Source organism: Geotrypetes seraphini, chromosome 5 (genome assembly GCF_902459505.1).
Source record: "Geotrypetes seraphini chromosome 5, aGeoSer1.1, whole genome shotgun sequence".
NCBI lineage: Eukaryota > Metazoa > Chordata > Amphibia > Gymnophiona > Dermophiidae > Geotrypetes > Geotrypetes seraphini.
Window position 1 is genome coordinate 221,095,104 of NC_047088.1, and position 17,074 is coordinate 221,112,177.

Sequence of the window (17,074 nt, forward strand, 5' to 3'; positions counted from 1 at the left end):
CGACCCGGAAGTCTTCCACTGACTGAACAAGTCTCACTCTCACTGGCCAATCCATATCTATCATGCTGCACAGTGCCAAGAGCTGAAAATCTTTCTTCCTCCCCCCCCCCACAATCTCAGAGCTAGTGGGTGGAACCTTCCACTACTCTTCCATCCCAGCAACATTCTGACCAATCAATTGTGAAAGGGGAAGAGCAAAGAATTAAAAAATCCTGTTTCAATCACCACCCCATTTTGTGATGTCATCCTGTGCCCAACAGGAAACGAGTCTTTTCTTCTTCCTTTAAATAAAGCCGAAACTTCTGTCTCCTGACTGCAAGAGTGCAAGAGACAAACCCTCAGCCAGAGGAAGAGCCTCAAATTCATTTCTAATCCTGCAAACTACAAAAGCAGAGAGTAAAATTCCTTCAGGAGCTTCTGCCCAGGTGGGTCTTGTTGCAAACATTGCTGCAGCTTTCTGAGCTGAGATAGTGCAGACAGAGTCGGGACCCTGAGCAGATCTAGGGCTGAGGAAAGGCACTTTGGGACCCTCCTAAGGGGAAGGAGAGAAATCAGAGGCTCACTAAGGGAGATTTGGGCTGTAACTGATTTCTATTGCTGAGTCCTGCTCTGGGACTGTGAATTATGTGCCTGCAAATTATATATGCACAGAAATCCTTCATTCTGCCTTGCTGAGCTTCAGTGCTGAGAGGTCTCCCAAAATATAACCTACTCTGGAATACTGTGTTATGTGCCTAAGCGATCTAATCTAATCTAATCTTTGGTTTATATACCGGGTCATCTCCCAGTGGAGCTTGACTTGGTTGACATATAATTAAGACTAGCAGAAAACATAGGAGAAGGAAGAACTAATTAAAAACTAAAGGGGCTCATAATCAAAAGAAAAAACATCTAAAAAGTGGCCTAAATGGCTACTTGGACGATCAAATAGCTTGATCGTCCAAGTACCCATAATTAAAGCTGGTTTTAGACATATCTAAAACCAGCTTAGGCCTTTCCCCTGCCTCTAAACGCACAGAGAGAAAAGAGGCGTTTTTAGAGGAGGGGAAAGGGCGGGCGGGAGGTGGGCCGACCTAGACTTAGGCGTGCAGCAGATATTACCAAAACTTTAGGCAGGTTGCCTAGTCGGCACTTATACGTTTTGACTTAGACCAAGTCAAAACAGGTATAAGTGCTGAAAAGGGGCCGCTGAGCTGATCATGGCTGGCGCGATCAGTTCAACGGCCCGGCAACCTACCCCCCCACCACAACCATCGCAGCAGGAGAGATGCCTCATCTCCCATACCGCGATGCGATCACCCCTCTACCCGAACTGCCGCAACCCGTGGCAGGAGAGATGCCCAATCTCTCCTGCCGCGGGTTGTGGCAGTTCGGGTAGAGGAGTGATCGCATTGCGGCAGGGGAGATGGCCAATCTCTCCTGCCGCGATACATCACCCCCCCCCCCCACACACACACACACTATCGGGGCAGGAGGGAGCCCAAGCCCTCCTGCCCCGCGATCTCTAATCCCCCAGAGTCCAATGGGGCCAGGAGGGAGCCAAAGCCCTCCTGGCCACGTGACTCCCACCACCTACAAGATCGGGCAAGAGGAAGCCCAACCCCTCCTGCCCAGGTGGACCCCCTACCCCCCACCCCCACCAAAATACAGGCAGGAGGTATTCCAGGCCCTCCTGCCCTCGAATCACCCCCCGATCGCCCCCCCGCCGACCCGTGACCCCCTGCTGACCCCACAACCCCCCCTGCCCCCAATCCCACCCTCCATACCTTGTCAACGTTGGCCAGACGGAGGGGTGTCAAGCCCGCCCGTCTGGCAGGCCAGCCGGCTCATGAATGGGGCCGGATTGGCCCAGGCGGCTTAAACCCCGCCCACAGGTGGGGCCTGAGGCGCCTGGGCCAACCAGAATAGGCCCAGGAGCCTTAGGCTCCTCCTGTGGGTGGGGCTTTAGGCACATGGGCTGGAGGGACTGAAAGAAAGAAAAATAGCAATTAAGAACCTAATTTCTCCTTTGCTAAAAGCATAACAGTAGTAAAAAGACCAAATATAAACATAAATACAATGAATGAGGTAGAGTTAAAATCAGTAAACTGAAACTTTAATAATAGGACTACCATGAGAGATAGATAATACATACTAAAAGGGAGACATAACGGATGTAGCGGTATATAAGAAATAAATTACATTACATTACATTACATAATACTTATGGAAGCATCATTAATAAGAACAAATCAGAACATTTAAATAACATAGATACTACACTAATGCTTTTCTATAATACAGCTTATTTTATAGCCGAGAGGTCAAATGTATATATTAGATGGGGGCATGATGGGTGGTACAGAGTGCTTTGGAATAAAGAGATGGGAAGTTAAAAATTCAAGGCAAGTTGTTTATACAGTTAAACAAGGTTTATATTTGGTCTTTTTACTACTGTTATGCTGTTAACAAAATTATAAGTTTTATTTTGAATTATACCTGCTGTACTCCGCCTTGGATGAATCTCTTCATAAAAGCGGTTAAATCCCACTAAATAGTTCAAGTTCAAGTTCAAGTTTACCTTTATTTGATGAATCGCTTATCACAGTACCTAAGCGATGTACAATTAAAAACCATCAGGGTGTGGTAATACATTTAGTTTCTAATAATCAATTAAAAGACAGACATACATTTAGTTTATAAAAATCACTTTAAAAAAAAAAAAAAAAACGACAAAGATTGACGAACATGAAGGAATAAGGAACTGATTTGGTTAGCAAGCTAGTCCTAGTGCAGAATGAGTGTATAGTTAATCATCCTAGGTATTAAAGGCTTGAGTGAAGAGCCAGGCTTTTACCTCCTTCCTGAAGTAGAGGTAGTCTGGAGTTAGATGTAGCTCCTCTGGGAGTGTAAATTCCAGAGTGTGTGGGCTACTTCTGAAAAGGTTCGCTGGCAGGTATCACATTGTACAATTTCATTTGATGAGGGTACAGATAGTGATGCTCCTTAAGAGGACCTCGGAGGTCTCAACAGTATATAAAGGGCTAGCTTGTTCTTTAAGTATTCTGGACCATTTTGTCCGAGGACCTTGAAAATATAAAGATTTAAATTTAGCACTGTAAGGTACTGGTAGCTAGTGTAGTTAGTGCAGGAAGGGTGTGATGTGGGTATGCCTCTTTGCAGCCTTCTATCGGTTGTGCTGCAGCATTCTGAATTATTTACAGCTGATGCAAATTCTTTTTGGTTAAACCAGTGTACAGGGCATTGCAGTAGTCTAGTTGTGATGTTATCATGGTATGGACCACTGTGGTCAGACTTGTCTTTTCAACATATGGAGAGAGATTTTGCAGCTGCTAGAGACAAAAGGTTGTTTGACTGTGAGATCGGAGTGAGTGATGAGTCTAGCAGTATCTTGAGACTCCTGACCTATGATTTTAGGGGGAGTTTATACTTCCCAAAATATATTTTGAAATTGGGTATTTGCCTACTTGTGGTAGGATCCCAAATAATCTTTGTTTTGCTTGGGTTCAGGCAGGGTTTGTTGTTTGCCCATTCTTGAGTTGTGGTAGGACAGGCAGTCAGTTTACTCAAAGCTGTGGGTAGATCTGGTTCAATGGGTATGAGTAGTTGCACATCGTTGGCATAGACAGTTGACCAAAGCAGCTCAGCCAGAGGCTTAAGGTAGATAGATTCAAGAGCAATGTTAGGAAATTCTACTTTACGGAGAGGGTGGTGGATGCCTGGAATGCGATCCTGAGAGAGGTGGTGGAGAGGAAAACGGTGACTGAGTTCAAAGAAGTATGGATGAACACAGAGGATCTAGAATCAGAAAATAATATTAAATATTGAACTAAGGCCAGTACTGGGCAGACTTGCACGTTTGGGGGAGGATGGGCTGGAGAGGGCTTCAATGGCTGGGAGGGTTTAGACGGGATGGAGTAGGTTTTAATGGAGATTTCGGCAGTTGGAACCCAAGCACAGTACCAGGTAGAGCTTTGGATTCTTGCCCAGAAATAGCTGAGAAGAAAAAATTAAAAAAATTTAAATTGAATCAGGTTGGGCAGACTGGATGGACCATTCAGGTCTTTATCTGCCGTCATCTACTATGTTACTATGTAAAATGGGAGACAATATGGACCTTTGTGGCACCCCACAGTTCAGTGCCCAAGGTAATGATGTGTTATTGCTGAACAGAACTGATTGTTGTCTGTCTGAAAAATAGGATTTGAACCATGTAAATACTGTGCCACAGATACCTGTACTCTGCTCTTTACTTCTTCTTGACATGACCTGCCTTCCCCCCCTACTAATTCCTCCCCCCTATTAGGTTCTCTCTCACTTCACCTTGGTTAGTGCTCCTCCCTAAAGGCTAGGCTCACTCACCTCACATTTCAAACTTTTTATCCCCACCCTTCCTGACAAGGATCATATTCCTACTCTCCCTACCCAGATCCCCAGTCACCATTCATATCTAGAACTCACAGACTGAAATACAATAGCAGTTCTACATCTAAAAAGGTCCTATGAGCTGCTTCACCACCTGCATGCATAGGCCCTAGAAGCTTAGCAATCTGTTGCTTCACAGTCCCCAGGGTCACATTTGCATGTAGTGCTTCCTGCCTTCAGACTGAAAGCCCCAAATATTGAATGCTGAGCAGAAAATTAGTGAACCCAAATATATGCATTCATAGCAACTCACTGTGTGCTATTCCGCCTGTTAAAGTTCTAGCTGACACACAGTATGTGGTTGGCTTGGGGAGCTGAGATAGCATTGACCCTACAGTAGTGCCTTCATCAGAAAATGGAAATTGGAAACTCATTTGGTGGTAACAACTTTGGCATAATACCCCCTCCTTTATTAGTGATAATTCCAGCAGAACATCCCTCTTTCTCTCTCCTTTTACCAAACTTTGCAGGGAGAAACTGTGCCTGGCGCTTGCTCAGAAGAACAAGCACTAGGCACAGCTCCTCCCTCCACCACCTATCCCTCCCATCCGTCCTGATGGCTTAATTGATCAGGGATTCCCCTGCCACAATCAGCTCAGCCAGCAGGGAGAGCACTTGATTCCTCCTTCCCACCCTGAGCCCTCCAGATAACCCCTCCACCAGGCAGAGCCCCCTGAACTTCCTGACAACCCCCTCCCCCCAGCCCATAAGAGGGTGCTCCAAGCAAGAGCTGGTGTCATGGTCCAACTCTGGGAACTCTTTTTGGCAGCGTTCAGAATTTGCTGCTCTGCTGACATAAGACCTTCCTCTCTGCCAGGTCCTGTCTTCACATAAACAGGAAGTAGGCAGGATCCAGCAGAGAGGAAGGCCCAAAGTCAGCAAGAGCAGCAAGTTCTGAACACTGCACTGATGACTGAGGGGTGACAGGGAGAGAAATGGTGCACTCGATGAGGAAGTGAGTGAGAAGGAAGACCAGGGAAGGAAGAGTAGAGAAAAGAGAGATGCCAGACCATAGGGAAGGAAGGAAGGGAGGGGAAGGAAGGAAAGGAAATGCCAGACCATGAAGGGGAGGAAGAAATGCCAGGGCATGGGTGGAGAGGCAAGGGAAGGAGACAGAGATGCCAGACCAGGGAGAAAGGAGGGAAGGGAGGGAAAGGAAAGGGATGAGATACCGGAGCATGGAGAGTGAGGGATAGATGGAAGGGAAGGAGAGGAGAGAGATACCAGGGAATGGGGGGAGAGAAGGGAAGAAGACAGAGATGCTAGATGGTGGGGTGGGAAGGAAGGAAAGGAGACGAGAGAGATGCCAGAGCATAGGGAAGGAGGTATGTGGGGGTGGGAATGGCTGTCCATGGAGGGGGGGGCCTCAGTAGGAGGGGATATATATATATTTTTTAATATAGCCCTAGTTTTTGTATATGTGTTGTTTGAGCACACAATACAGCATAATAGTTGAGCCCATTAAAATGAAACCAAAAAAGTCTTGACTCGGCTGCAAAGGACTTTTTGGGTTTTATTTTACATAGGCTCAGCTGTTGTGCTTGTGTTGTGTTTGTACACAGCACATGGACAGCAGTTGCTGCACAGTTGATCCATTGTAAATGGTGAGCATGAGGGGAGCTTTGAACTGAGTGGGGGGGGAAGAAGAGAAGGACATCCCGTCCACAGGGCACCCCCCACCCCGAGCTGTCCTACTTAATCCCCCCTAACATTCCTGGAAGGAGAAGGAGGAAGAAGGGAGAGATGCTGGATGGGAGTATATTTGGGAAGTGGAAGGCAGAGAGGGATGATGGGAAGGAGGAAGAAAGGAGAAATGCTGGTTGGGAGGGCAGTTGGGAAGAAAAAGGGAGAGAAGTTGGATATGGGGATTGTTGGAGGAAAGGAAGGAGGAGGAAGAAGGGAGAGATGCTGGATGGGAGGGCAGTTGAGAAGAGAAAGGGAAGGATAGTGGATTTGGGGGTAGTGGGAGGAAAGGAAGGAGGAGGAAGAAAGGAGAGATGCTGGATGGGAGGGCAGTTATGAAGAGAAAGAGAAAGATGGTGGATCCAGAGGTGGTGGGAAGGGAGAGAGTGATACTGGATAGAAGGGCTTTGGTGGGTGGGGAAATTGGGGAGAGGCCAGAGAAAAGGAATTTGGGGTCCCCCTCCTTAATTTCTGCCCTGGGCCCCAGCAGGTCTAACATCAGCCCTGCTCCCCCCTGACCACACTCCACCTTGGAATTGCTGGTCTCCCTCCCTCCCGAGAGCTGCTAGTGATGCTGCTGGTGCCGCTGTCCCCCCCCCAACCTCCCCGCTGTGAGCTGCTGGTGCCACTGCCCCCCAATCCCTGGTGAGCTACTGGTGCTGCTGCCTCCAAACCCCCTCTTTCCCCCCCCCCTCCCTGGAGAGCTGCTAGTGCCAGATAGAACTGTGCTGAGAGCACAGAGAAGCAGAACCAGAGTCAGGAAATAAAATTAGAACAAAGGTAAGATAAATGATTTTACTTTTAGTATAATTGAAATATGTCAATTTTAAGAATTTATATCTGCTATCTCTATATTGCATTGTACAAGGGGGAACTTTATTTTTTTATTTATTTGGATGTATATTTCATCTGATGCTATTAATAGTGTGATTAAAAATGTAATTGATGTACAGCCCTAGTGAAAATATATTGCTATCTTTGCTCCAGAGGCTCAAAATGATATTGGAAAATCAGATCCTCTGATTTACTGTTTTGAATTGAAAATTTTTTATATCAGAGTTTTCATTTTCAGGACAAAATGGACAGAACATTGCATTTGTTGCAGAGTATAGATCCCACAGATCTGAAGCCTGATGCATCGGATCTTCTGGAGTTAGAAGGTATGTTTAAATGTTTTTTTCTCTTTTAATAGGGCTACAGCTAGGTTTACTTCTATCCCTCTGGTTTTCAGGTTCTGATCCAGTTTATTTGATATATATATATCCTATATAATAAAACCATAGCTGTGCATGCGCACTCTTAACTGCGTGCTTCCATGATCCGTAGGTCTGTGGCCGCAGGAGTGCGCATGCACGCTACTGGCAGCTAGCATGGACCTCCCTGCTCTCCAGCTCCTCCAGGCATCGAGCAGCAGTCCTCCATCCAGTCCACCGAAGGACTCTTCTGTCTGCAAAAGCCTACTGAGGAACGCGGCCGGCTGTAGCGAACCTCGCTGGCCGCTCTGTACCTCAGTAGCATGTTCCCTCTGACGCACTGGATCGCGTCAGAGGGAACGTGCTACCGAGGTGCATAGCGCCTGCGAGGTTTGCTACAGCCAGCCGTGATCCTCAGTAGGCTTTTTTGATTGCAGATTGCTCTCTTTTCTCTCTTTATTCGGGGCAGACCAGGAAGAGCAGGTAAAGGGTCGGGTACTCGGCTACCAGGCTGTAACCCAGGGTGGGCCCGGGGGACGGGTTGAGAGCAGTTGCTCCCGCGCTATAATTCGTGTGACCCCACTCCTCCCGGGAAGTTCTATAGGGGGAGAGCCAGGCCGGAGACACCGAGGCAGGGTCCAAGTCCAGGCTGTGATAGCCTCTGTAGTCGGGGTACTGGGTGGCACCGGGGTATCTCTGCAGGGAGGGGTGGGGGCACACGGAGCCCAGGTACATGCCGACGTCCGTATGCTTCACCCCCTTATAAAAGGGTGGATCCAGAGGGTTTTTTTGCCAATTCAAGCTAAGGATTGTGCTATACTAAAGTATATCTTCTCTTTGGTTGCCTTTCAGACTTACCTTGACAAGGAGCACAAACTATGCAGTAGTGACTGCATTTCAACACTTTATTCAAATTTGAGCTGGCTTAAAAAGTCAGTAATCCTGTAGTCTTGAGACTAGAGCATTGTGACACAGTGTAACAGGCCCGGCGGTTCTTCAGGGGAAGATAACAGGAAGGGAGGCCTACTGCTGGACAGGGGGAGCAGGGAAGAGGTGCTGTTAGACGGGGGGGGGGAGTAAAAGGAAGGGAGAAGGCCTATTGCTAGACAGGGGGAGCAGGGAATGGGTGCTGCTGGACACAAGGGGTGGTGGTAGACAGCCGAGGAAAGAGAGAGAGAGAAAGAAAGAAAGACAGACAGACAGACAGAAAGCGGCCAAGCAGAGAGAAAGAAAGAAAAACAGACACACACATCTATTCTAGCACCCGTTAATGTAACGGGCTTAAATACTAGTATGTATGCATGTGTGTGTATATATATATGTTTGTTTATATATATATATATATATATATGTTTATATATATTTATTTGAGAGATATATATATATATATATATATGTTTATATATATATATATATATATATGTTTATATATATATATATATATATATATGTTTATATATATATATATATATATGTTTATTTGAGATATGTATATATATAAGATTAAAAGAATATATAATCTGTTTCTAAACTTTTCAACATGTAGTGATGAGGAATCACTTGCAAAGTAACTCTGCAATGTAGTTTGTATAAGCTAAAGCTGTAAAATTGAGAAGAATGAGGATTCTCAAAGTTTTCCTTCAGCAGAATTGATCTATAATTTTAAACTTGTCACATGGACTGTATCAATGACAATCAGGGTACTGAAATCTTCACAACATGAATGACATCAGTTGATGGATCCTGGCAGGTGAAATTTACTCCAGTACTGGAGGAATTTTTGAACAAGTTCAGCTGTGCATGAACTGTTTCCTGCCTGCCACTGTCGCATGGGACCATACCTATTTTAACATTTTCCATGAAATTGTTAAGATGCATTTTTCCTTTTGTGTCTCTTCAGGTTGATTTTTAACAAATTTTTGGATAAGGGCTATATATATCCCTGTTGTGTGATACTCTTCCTGATAGCTCTCTTGGTTGGGTTTTTTGGACAATTTAAGTTTCCTTTATTTTTTTGGCTTGTTGGCTTTTGGGCTTGTTGTAGGCCTTTTTAGATCTTGAGTTCCAATTCAGGTTACCTTTTCATCACTGAGTCATTTGATTTCACTGTGACTATTTTTCTGGTTGACATACACAAAAAAAAGGCTCTCAATAGCTTTAAGAAGTGCTTCTAGTGCAACAGGACCATATCCATCATGGCTACACATAGTTGCTAAATCCGAATCAAATTGTCTCCAAATAAATATATAGGGTTAGCTTAGAACCTATAATTCATCTCAAATCTCAACTTCTCTTGTTCTCATACACTCAGAATTGTGTAATCTGACCTAGGACCAAAGTCCCAACAGCCAAACCCACCACCCAATCATTGTGTATGAAAATACTATAAATATTTTTTTGTATATGTTAAAATTTTCAATCCATAAATAAATGAGCAAATACGATAAATTGGGAAATGATGGTGACTTAGCTTAAAGAAGTCTTACGAGTCCTGAAGTGGAACTTTTTCAAGGAACCCACAAGGGAGTTATAGTAGTTCTTAACTTTCCCACATTAAGGGTGATTCTTTAAAGTGCAACGTGCCATTCTTTCATAACAGCAAAATTCAGCATAAGAGTTTTCAGCTGCTTCTCATTGAAAACTTTTAATGACCACCTCAACTCCCTGGTAAAATCATGCTTTTTCAGCCTCCACATGCTGAGGAAAGTGAGATCCTGCTTCCGCCAACAACATTTTGCCGTCCTTGTTCAATCCATCATCCTTTCCAGACTAGACTATTGTAATTCCATCTACTTAAGTCTAACTAAAAAAAAAAGTCTTCAAAGACTTCAAGTAATTCAGAACACTGCGGCCAAGTTGATCTTCGCAAAAGGCAAATTTGACCATGTTCCCCTACTTTTGTCCAAACTCCACTGGCTCCCAATAATTTCCATAGTTCATTTTAAATGTGCCTGCCTAGCTTTTAAAATCCTACACGGCATCCTCCCTCCCCTAATCCCACTATCTTGGAACTCCTCAGGTCCTGATAACACCAGGTTCACCCAAAAATTTAAACTATCCTTTCCCTCACTAAAAGGTATCCTCTACGCAGGAAAATTGGGAAAATATCTCTTCTTCAGAATCACAGGGCTTTGGAATAACCTTACTACCCCATTACGGAATCAGGTCTTCCAACTATTCCGTAAGCACCTGAAAACTAGGTTTTTCACAAAAATGTAATGCTCACCTCCCTCCCTATATTCAACCACCAAACACAATGTGTTATACCTTCCTTTATTAAGCTCTTGTAAACCGTGCTGAGCTCTATAATCATGGAGAGGATGTGGTATATAAACTTAAAGTTTAGTTTAGTTTAATTTAGGACTGCTCGTCCTCTATAGCAGTGTTTCTCAACTCAATTCTGAATACCCCCTTGTCAGTCAGGCTTTCAGGATATCCACAATGAATATGCATAAACTTGATTCTTTAGCACTCTCCAGACCAGTAGAGGTTAACTTTACGAATGGGTATATATCTAATCATGACCAGCAGGTGGAGACTGAAAACAAAACTTTGGGACAGTATATCCTAGCCCCTCCTCTCTATTTCCCTCAGTCTTCTTTCAGTCTCCAGCAGGTGTTGAGTGATCTGTACCCATCTCCCTTGGTAGGGCTGTTGGAATTTGTTTAGGGGGTTTATTGTCCCTGTTTTTAGCCGGACGGAGCTTGGGCGGACTCTGTTTGGGGGTTCGTCCGACCTCGGGGGTGTCAAACCCGGCGGGTCACGAGCGGGGTCCCTCCCCCCACTTCCTCCACCTCCCCACATTTTTTTAGAGGAGCCTCAGCAGTAAGCCTTGCCCCCTAAGTCAAGCAAGGCATATTGCTTCGAGAGCCTGTGGAGTCTGTTCTGTAAAAAAAAAAAAAAAAATCCTGAGGTAGTGCTGGTCTGAAGGGTTGTTTCCCTTTAAGAAAACTGTATTTTACTGTATTTTTTCATGTAACCGGCACTTTTTTATAGCTAGGTCGCGTATGGAGCAATTGTGCCCTTCTCCGGGGGAGTAGGACACAATTTAGTCCAGCCGCGAGGCACTCGCGGCCGGCCTGAACTCGGCGGTTTGGGTCGGTGAGGTGGTGGAGCTCCGTCGGCAGCGGCTGCAGGCGCCCAGAGCTCCCCGCCGATGGTGCCTCGCGAGTCGGCTTGGAGCAGTGGGGAAGCCCGGTCTTCCACAACCGCCCACGGAGGGATTCCCCGAAGGATTCCCTCTCAGCTGATTTTTTGACAGCTGATGCCGGCTTGCCTGCTTTAGCGGCTGAGACTATTCAGGTCTCTCAGCCGCTTCAGGCTATGGAGGGAGCTTTTTTGGCGGGAAAACCGCCATCTTCTCTGTCTGGCCCCTCCATTTTGTCTTCCACCTCAGGTGACCTTCCCCCTGTTTTGACTATGCAGGGGCAAGGTTCTGCTGGGTCCCCTGCTGTGGCAGGGAGTCCCTTGGGACCCTCGGGGGGTTTTTCTCCTGAATTTTTCTTTTCTTTATGCAGAGCCTATTTTCAGGCGGCTGGGGGTCCCGGTTGCGCCCAGGGGGTTTCGGGGGTGGGTTTTCCTCCGCGCTCCCTGCGGTTTTGCCTCTTTCGTCTGGCGTGACGTCCCCTCCGCCGCCTCCCTTGTCCAAGCGTCCGCGGGTGTCGTGGGACGAGAATTTGTGGTCGGAGGAACGGGTCGGTCTGGAGGAGGACCTGGACCCTTCTGAGGAGTTCCAGGACTCTCTGGAGGGGACGGAAGCTGGCGGCGGGTTGTCGGATTTCCCGTTCTCCAGTGACGAGGCGTCCGTGGTGCGCCTTTTTCAGAAAGATGAGCTGCCTGACCTTATTCAGCAGGTTTCTTCGGTTTTGCGTTTTGAGGACGCGCCGCCGGAGACTCCGCGTGTGGGGGACCCCCTGTTACGGGGGATCCGTTCCGTTTCCCGCTCTTTTCCTATGCATCAGGATATTCGGGATATTATTCTGGAGCAGTGGAAAACGCCGGAGACGCCGTTTCGGCTGGCGCGCAGCATGGCTCGCCTGTATCCCATTCCGGATGGGGATCGGGCTACGTTAGCTTCGCCAGTCGTGGATGCGGTGGTCTCGGCACTTTCCAAGCGGCATACCGTGCCTGTTGAGGGCGGTTCTGCCTTGCGGGACTCTGAGGAGCGCAAATTGGAGAGCATCCTTAAGCAAAATTTTCAGGTCTCTGCCTTTGGGGTCCAGGCGGCTATTTGTGGGGGACTGGTCGCTCGCGCCGTGTTTCGGTGGGCGGAGCGGGTCTTGGATCGAGAGTCTGACGACTGGTCTCTGGTGGATCAGGAGGTAGCGAAGATTGAGATGGCGGCCTCATTCCTCTCAGATGCTCTATATGACTTGGTGCGGATCTCGGCTAAGTCTATGGCTTTTGGCGTGGCCGCAAGGCGTGTGTTGTGGCTGCGCGCTTGGGCGGCGGATGCTGCGTCCAAAGCTAAGCTTACTAAATTTCCCTTTCGGGGGTCGTTTTTGTTTGGAGAGGACTTGGATAAGTTGATTCAGACTTTGTCGGACTCGAAAGTTCCCCGTCTGCCGGAGGACCGTGCCCGCCCGGCGTCTCGGGGGGGTGCGGCCCGGGGGCGTTTGCGGGATTTTCGCAAGTATCGCCCTGGGCGTGGGGCTGCTTCTTTCCAGTCTCCGGGATTTTCCCGGGGTCGGTTCTTCCAGCGCATGCAGCCCTTTCGGGGGGCCCGTCGGGGGGCAGGGAATCCCTCCGCCGGTTCCCCCGCTTCCCGTCCTGCACAATGACGCCTTGCCGGCGCCCCCTTTGGTTCCGGTGGGGGCCCGGCTGCGCGAATTTTTCCCCAAATGGGCCGAGATCACGTCCGATCAGTGGGTCCTGGAGGTGGTGCGGGACGGTTATGCCCTGGAGTTCGCCCGCTCTCTGCCGGATTTTTTCCTCGCTTCTCCATGTCAGACTCCGGGGAAGACGCAGGCTTTTCGCCAGACCCTTCAGCGCTTCCTAGATCTCAGGGCAGTTGTTCCGGTGCCCCCTCCGGAGTGGGGCACGGGCAGATACTCCATTTACTTTGTGGTGCCCAAGAAGGAGGGGACCTTTCGGCCCATCCTTGATTTGAAAGGGGTCAACAGGGCTCTCAAGATTCCCTCTTTCCGTATGGAAACTCTGCGGTCGGTCATTCTGGCGGTTCAGCCGGGGGAGTTTCTCACTTCTCTCGATCTGACGGAGGCCTACTTGCATGTTCCCATTCGGGCCTCTCATCAGCGTTTCCTGCGCTTTGCGATCTTGGGTCGGCACTTTCAGTTCTGTGCGCTTCCCTTTGGGCTGGCCACGGCTCCTCGGACGTTCACCAAGGTGATGGTGGTCGTCGCGGCAGCCTTGCGGTCGGAGGGCATCCTGGTACACCCCTACCTGGACGACTGGTTAATTCGGGCAAAGTCGTTGCAGGAAAGCTCCCGGGTTACTGCTCGGGTGGTGGAGTTTCTCCGGTCGCTGGGCTGGGTGGTCAACCTTTCCAAGAGTCGGTTGGTCCCGGCTCAGCGTCTGGAGTACCTAGGGGTGCTGTTCGACACCTCCTTGGGGAAGGTCTTCCTCCCAGAGGGCCGGGTGAGCAAATTGCAATCTCAGATTCGCCTGCTTTTGGCGTCCCGGTGTCCTCGGGCGCGAGATTTCCTCCAGGTCTTGGGGTCGATGGCGGCGTCCCTGGACGTGGTGAGGTGGGCGCGGGCCCACATGCGTCCTCTCCAGTATGCTCTGCTCCGGAGGTGGTCTCCCCAGAGGCACGGGATGGATGTTCCGGTCCCCCTGCGAGGCTTGGCGCGCTGCAGTCTGCGTTGGTGGCTCCAGACCCCTCACCTAGTTCAGGGGGTGGGTCTGGATCTCCCGCAGTGGACGGTGCTCCTGACGGATGCGAGTCTCCTGGGTTGGGGGGCTCAGTGTTTGGGTCACTCAGCTCAGGGCACCTGGTCCGCGGAGGAGGCCGCCTGGTCGATCAACGTGTTGGAGACCAGAGCGGTCCGTCTGGCGCTGTTGGTTTTCCACTCCCTGTTGCTGGGCAAGTCGGTCAGAGTGCTGTCGGACAATGCCACGGCGGTGGCTTAGGTCAATCGTCAGGGGGGCACCAAGAGCACTCAGGTGGCGCAGGAGGCGGCTCTGCTCATGGTTTGGGCGGAATCCCATCTGCTGGACCTCTCGGCCTCTCATATAGCCGGAGTAGAAAATGTTCAGGCAGACTTCCTCAGTCGTCACTTTCTAGATCCAGGAGAGTGGTGTCTCGGCGCCGAGGCGTTTCAGTTGATAGTGCAGGCTTGGGGGCAGCCCCTGATGGACCTGATGGCCACGGGTGGCAACGCCAAAGTGCCCCGCTTCTTCAGTCGTCGCAGGGACGGTCTGGCCGAGGGTCTGGATGCTCTGGTCCAGCAGTGGCCAACGGAGGGGCTGTTGTATGTGTTCCCTCCTTGGCCGCTGGTGGGCAGAGTGCTTCTTCGCATTGTTCACCATCCGGGTTTGGTGGTGCTGGTGGCGCCGGATTGGCCTCGCCGTCCGTGGTATGCGGATCTGGTGAGGCACCTGGTAGCGGATCCTCTTCCTCTGCCTCTCTCGGACGACCTTCTGATGCAGGGTCCCATTCCCATGTTCGACCCGTCTCCCTTCTGTCTTACGGCGTGGCTCTTGAAAGGGGTCGCCTTAGCAAGAAGGGATATTCAGACAAGGTGATCTCTACACTGTTGGGGTCCCGGAGGCTTTCTACCTCTCGGGCTTATGTGCGGGTTTGGCGTCTCTTTGAGGAATGGTGTCGGGCGCGGGGAGTGACCTCTTTTCGCGCTTCTCTGCCTAACATTCTGGAGTTCTTGCAGGATGGCCTGGATAGAGGCCTGGCTTGGTCTTCTCTCCGGGTTCATATTGCGGCCCTGTCGGCCTTTCGAGGGTTGGTGTCAGGTCAGCGTTTATCGGCTCTTCCTGATGTGATTCGGTTTTTGCAGGCGGCCAAGTTGCTTAGGCCTCCCCTACGGCCCTCGGTTCCCTCTTGGGATCTTAATCTGGTTCTCTCTGTTTTGGTGCGTCCGCCTTTCGAGCCCTTGGACGACTGTTCTTTGAAGGACCTTACTTTGAAGGCGGTCTTTTTGGTGGCCATTACTTCTGCTAGGCGTGTTTCTGAGCTGCAGGCTTTCTCTTGTAGGGCTCCCTTCTTGGAGTTTTCTAGGGAGCGAGTCGTCTTGCGGCCTGTTCCTTCCTTTCTGCCGAAGGTTGTTTCTCCTTTTCATGTCAATCAATCGGTGGTTCTCCCGGTCTTGGGTGGTCGGGAGGGCTCTTCTGAGCAACGGCAGCTGCGCAAGTTGGATGTCGGTCGGGTCCTTCGCTCTTATGTGCAGCGGACCCAGGAATTCCGGAAGTCCGATCATCTCTTTGTCCTCCTGGCGGGTCCTCGTCGGGGAGCGGGCGCTTCTAAGGCTACTATTGTGCGCTGGATCAAGGAGACGATTGCTTCCGCTTATCTTCTGAAACAGCAGCCTGTTCCGGAGTTTCTCAAGGCTCATTCCACTCGGGGTCAGGCGGCTTCTTGGGCTGAGTCGTCGCTCGTGCCTCCAGTGGATATTTGTAAGGCTGCGGTTTGGTCCTCCTTGCATTCCTTTGTTCGTCATTATCGGGTTGATGTGCAGGCGCGTCGGGACGCGGTGTTCGGTGAGCGTGTACTGGTATCGGCCCTTCGGGGGTCCCGCCCGTGAGAGGGACTGCTTTGGTACGTCCCATTCGTAAAGTTAACCTCTACTGGTCTGGAGAGTGCTAAAGAAGGAGAAATTAGGTTCTTACCTGCTAATTTACTTTCTTTTAGCTTCTCCAGACCAGTAGAGGTCCCCACCCTGTCTGTTGTTGTTGTTGTTGGGGCTGTTGCGCGGGCAGTTTTTGGTTTTTGCTGCGGGTTCTAGTATTTTTCTAGGGCCGGGGAGAATTGAAGAACAGCGGCTGTGGCTCGGCTGGCTTAGCTGGCGAGCTGTGGGGACATTCTTCCTTCGGGAATTTCTCCTCTGCATTTTCCAACAGCATTTTGGGTATGTTATTTGTTACTCCTTTTGGAGTATTGTTTTTTCTCTCTGTTGTTTTCCAGTTCTTGGTTCTGCTTGGCTATTCGGCAGACTGAGGGAAATAGAGAGGAGGGGCTAGGATATACTGTCCCAAAGTTTTGTTTTCAGTCTCCACCTGCTGGTCATGATTAGATATATACCCATTCGTAAAGTTAACCTCTACTGGTCTGGAGAAGCTAAAAGAAAGTAAATTAGCAGGTAAGAACCTAATTTCTCCTTTGTGTACACTGCCTCCATTATATGCACCTTTCTTTCATGCGTGTTCATTGTGGACATCCTGAAAACCTGACTCGCAAGGGGGTACTCCAAGACCGAGTTTAGAAACGCTGCTTTATAGCATCAGGAAAAGTACAACAGCCTTCAAAGGACCTGGGACCCCAATTTCCATAACCACAAGTGACTCAAAAGTACTTGATGACTCCTGGGCTTCCCATGCCTTAGTCTTTGAGGAGTAGCGAAAGAAGATGTTTGAGGAGAGAATGCAGTGCTTCTTCGCTTGATGCAGTGCTACTGAGATCCATGCACTTTGTTCAAAAGATAACTCCTGTTGGAATTCAGCACAACTGGCAGTGCAGAATTTGCACATAATTCCCCATCCGTGCAAAATGCTGCACAGAATTCAGTGCAGACATCCAGACCTGCTGTTTCCCGCAGGTCTGGAAATGGCTTGAAAGATGCCTTCTATGTATTTCTATTCTG

The 17,074-nt window shown here is 49.1% G+C and overlaps 1 protein-coding gene across 1 annotated transcript in view; it reads left to right on the plus strand.

Moving 5' to 3' along the window:
• STAM2 (signal transducing adaptor molecule 2) overlaps positions 1–17,074 on the plus strand; it is a 101,654-nt gene that overhangs the window by 43,378 nt on the left and 41,202 nt on the right. The window contains exon 10 of the mRNA XM_033945078.1: positions 7,181–7,268. Within this exon, the coding sequence (XP_033800969.1) occupies positions 7,181–7,268 (88 nt within the window). The remainder of the gene's footprint in view (positions 1–7,180; positions 7,269–17,074) is intronic.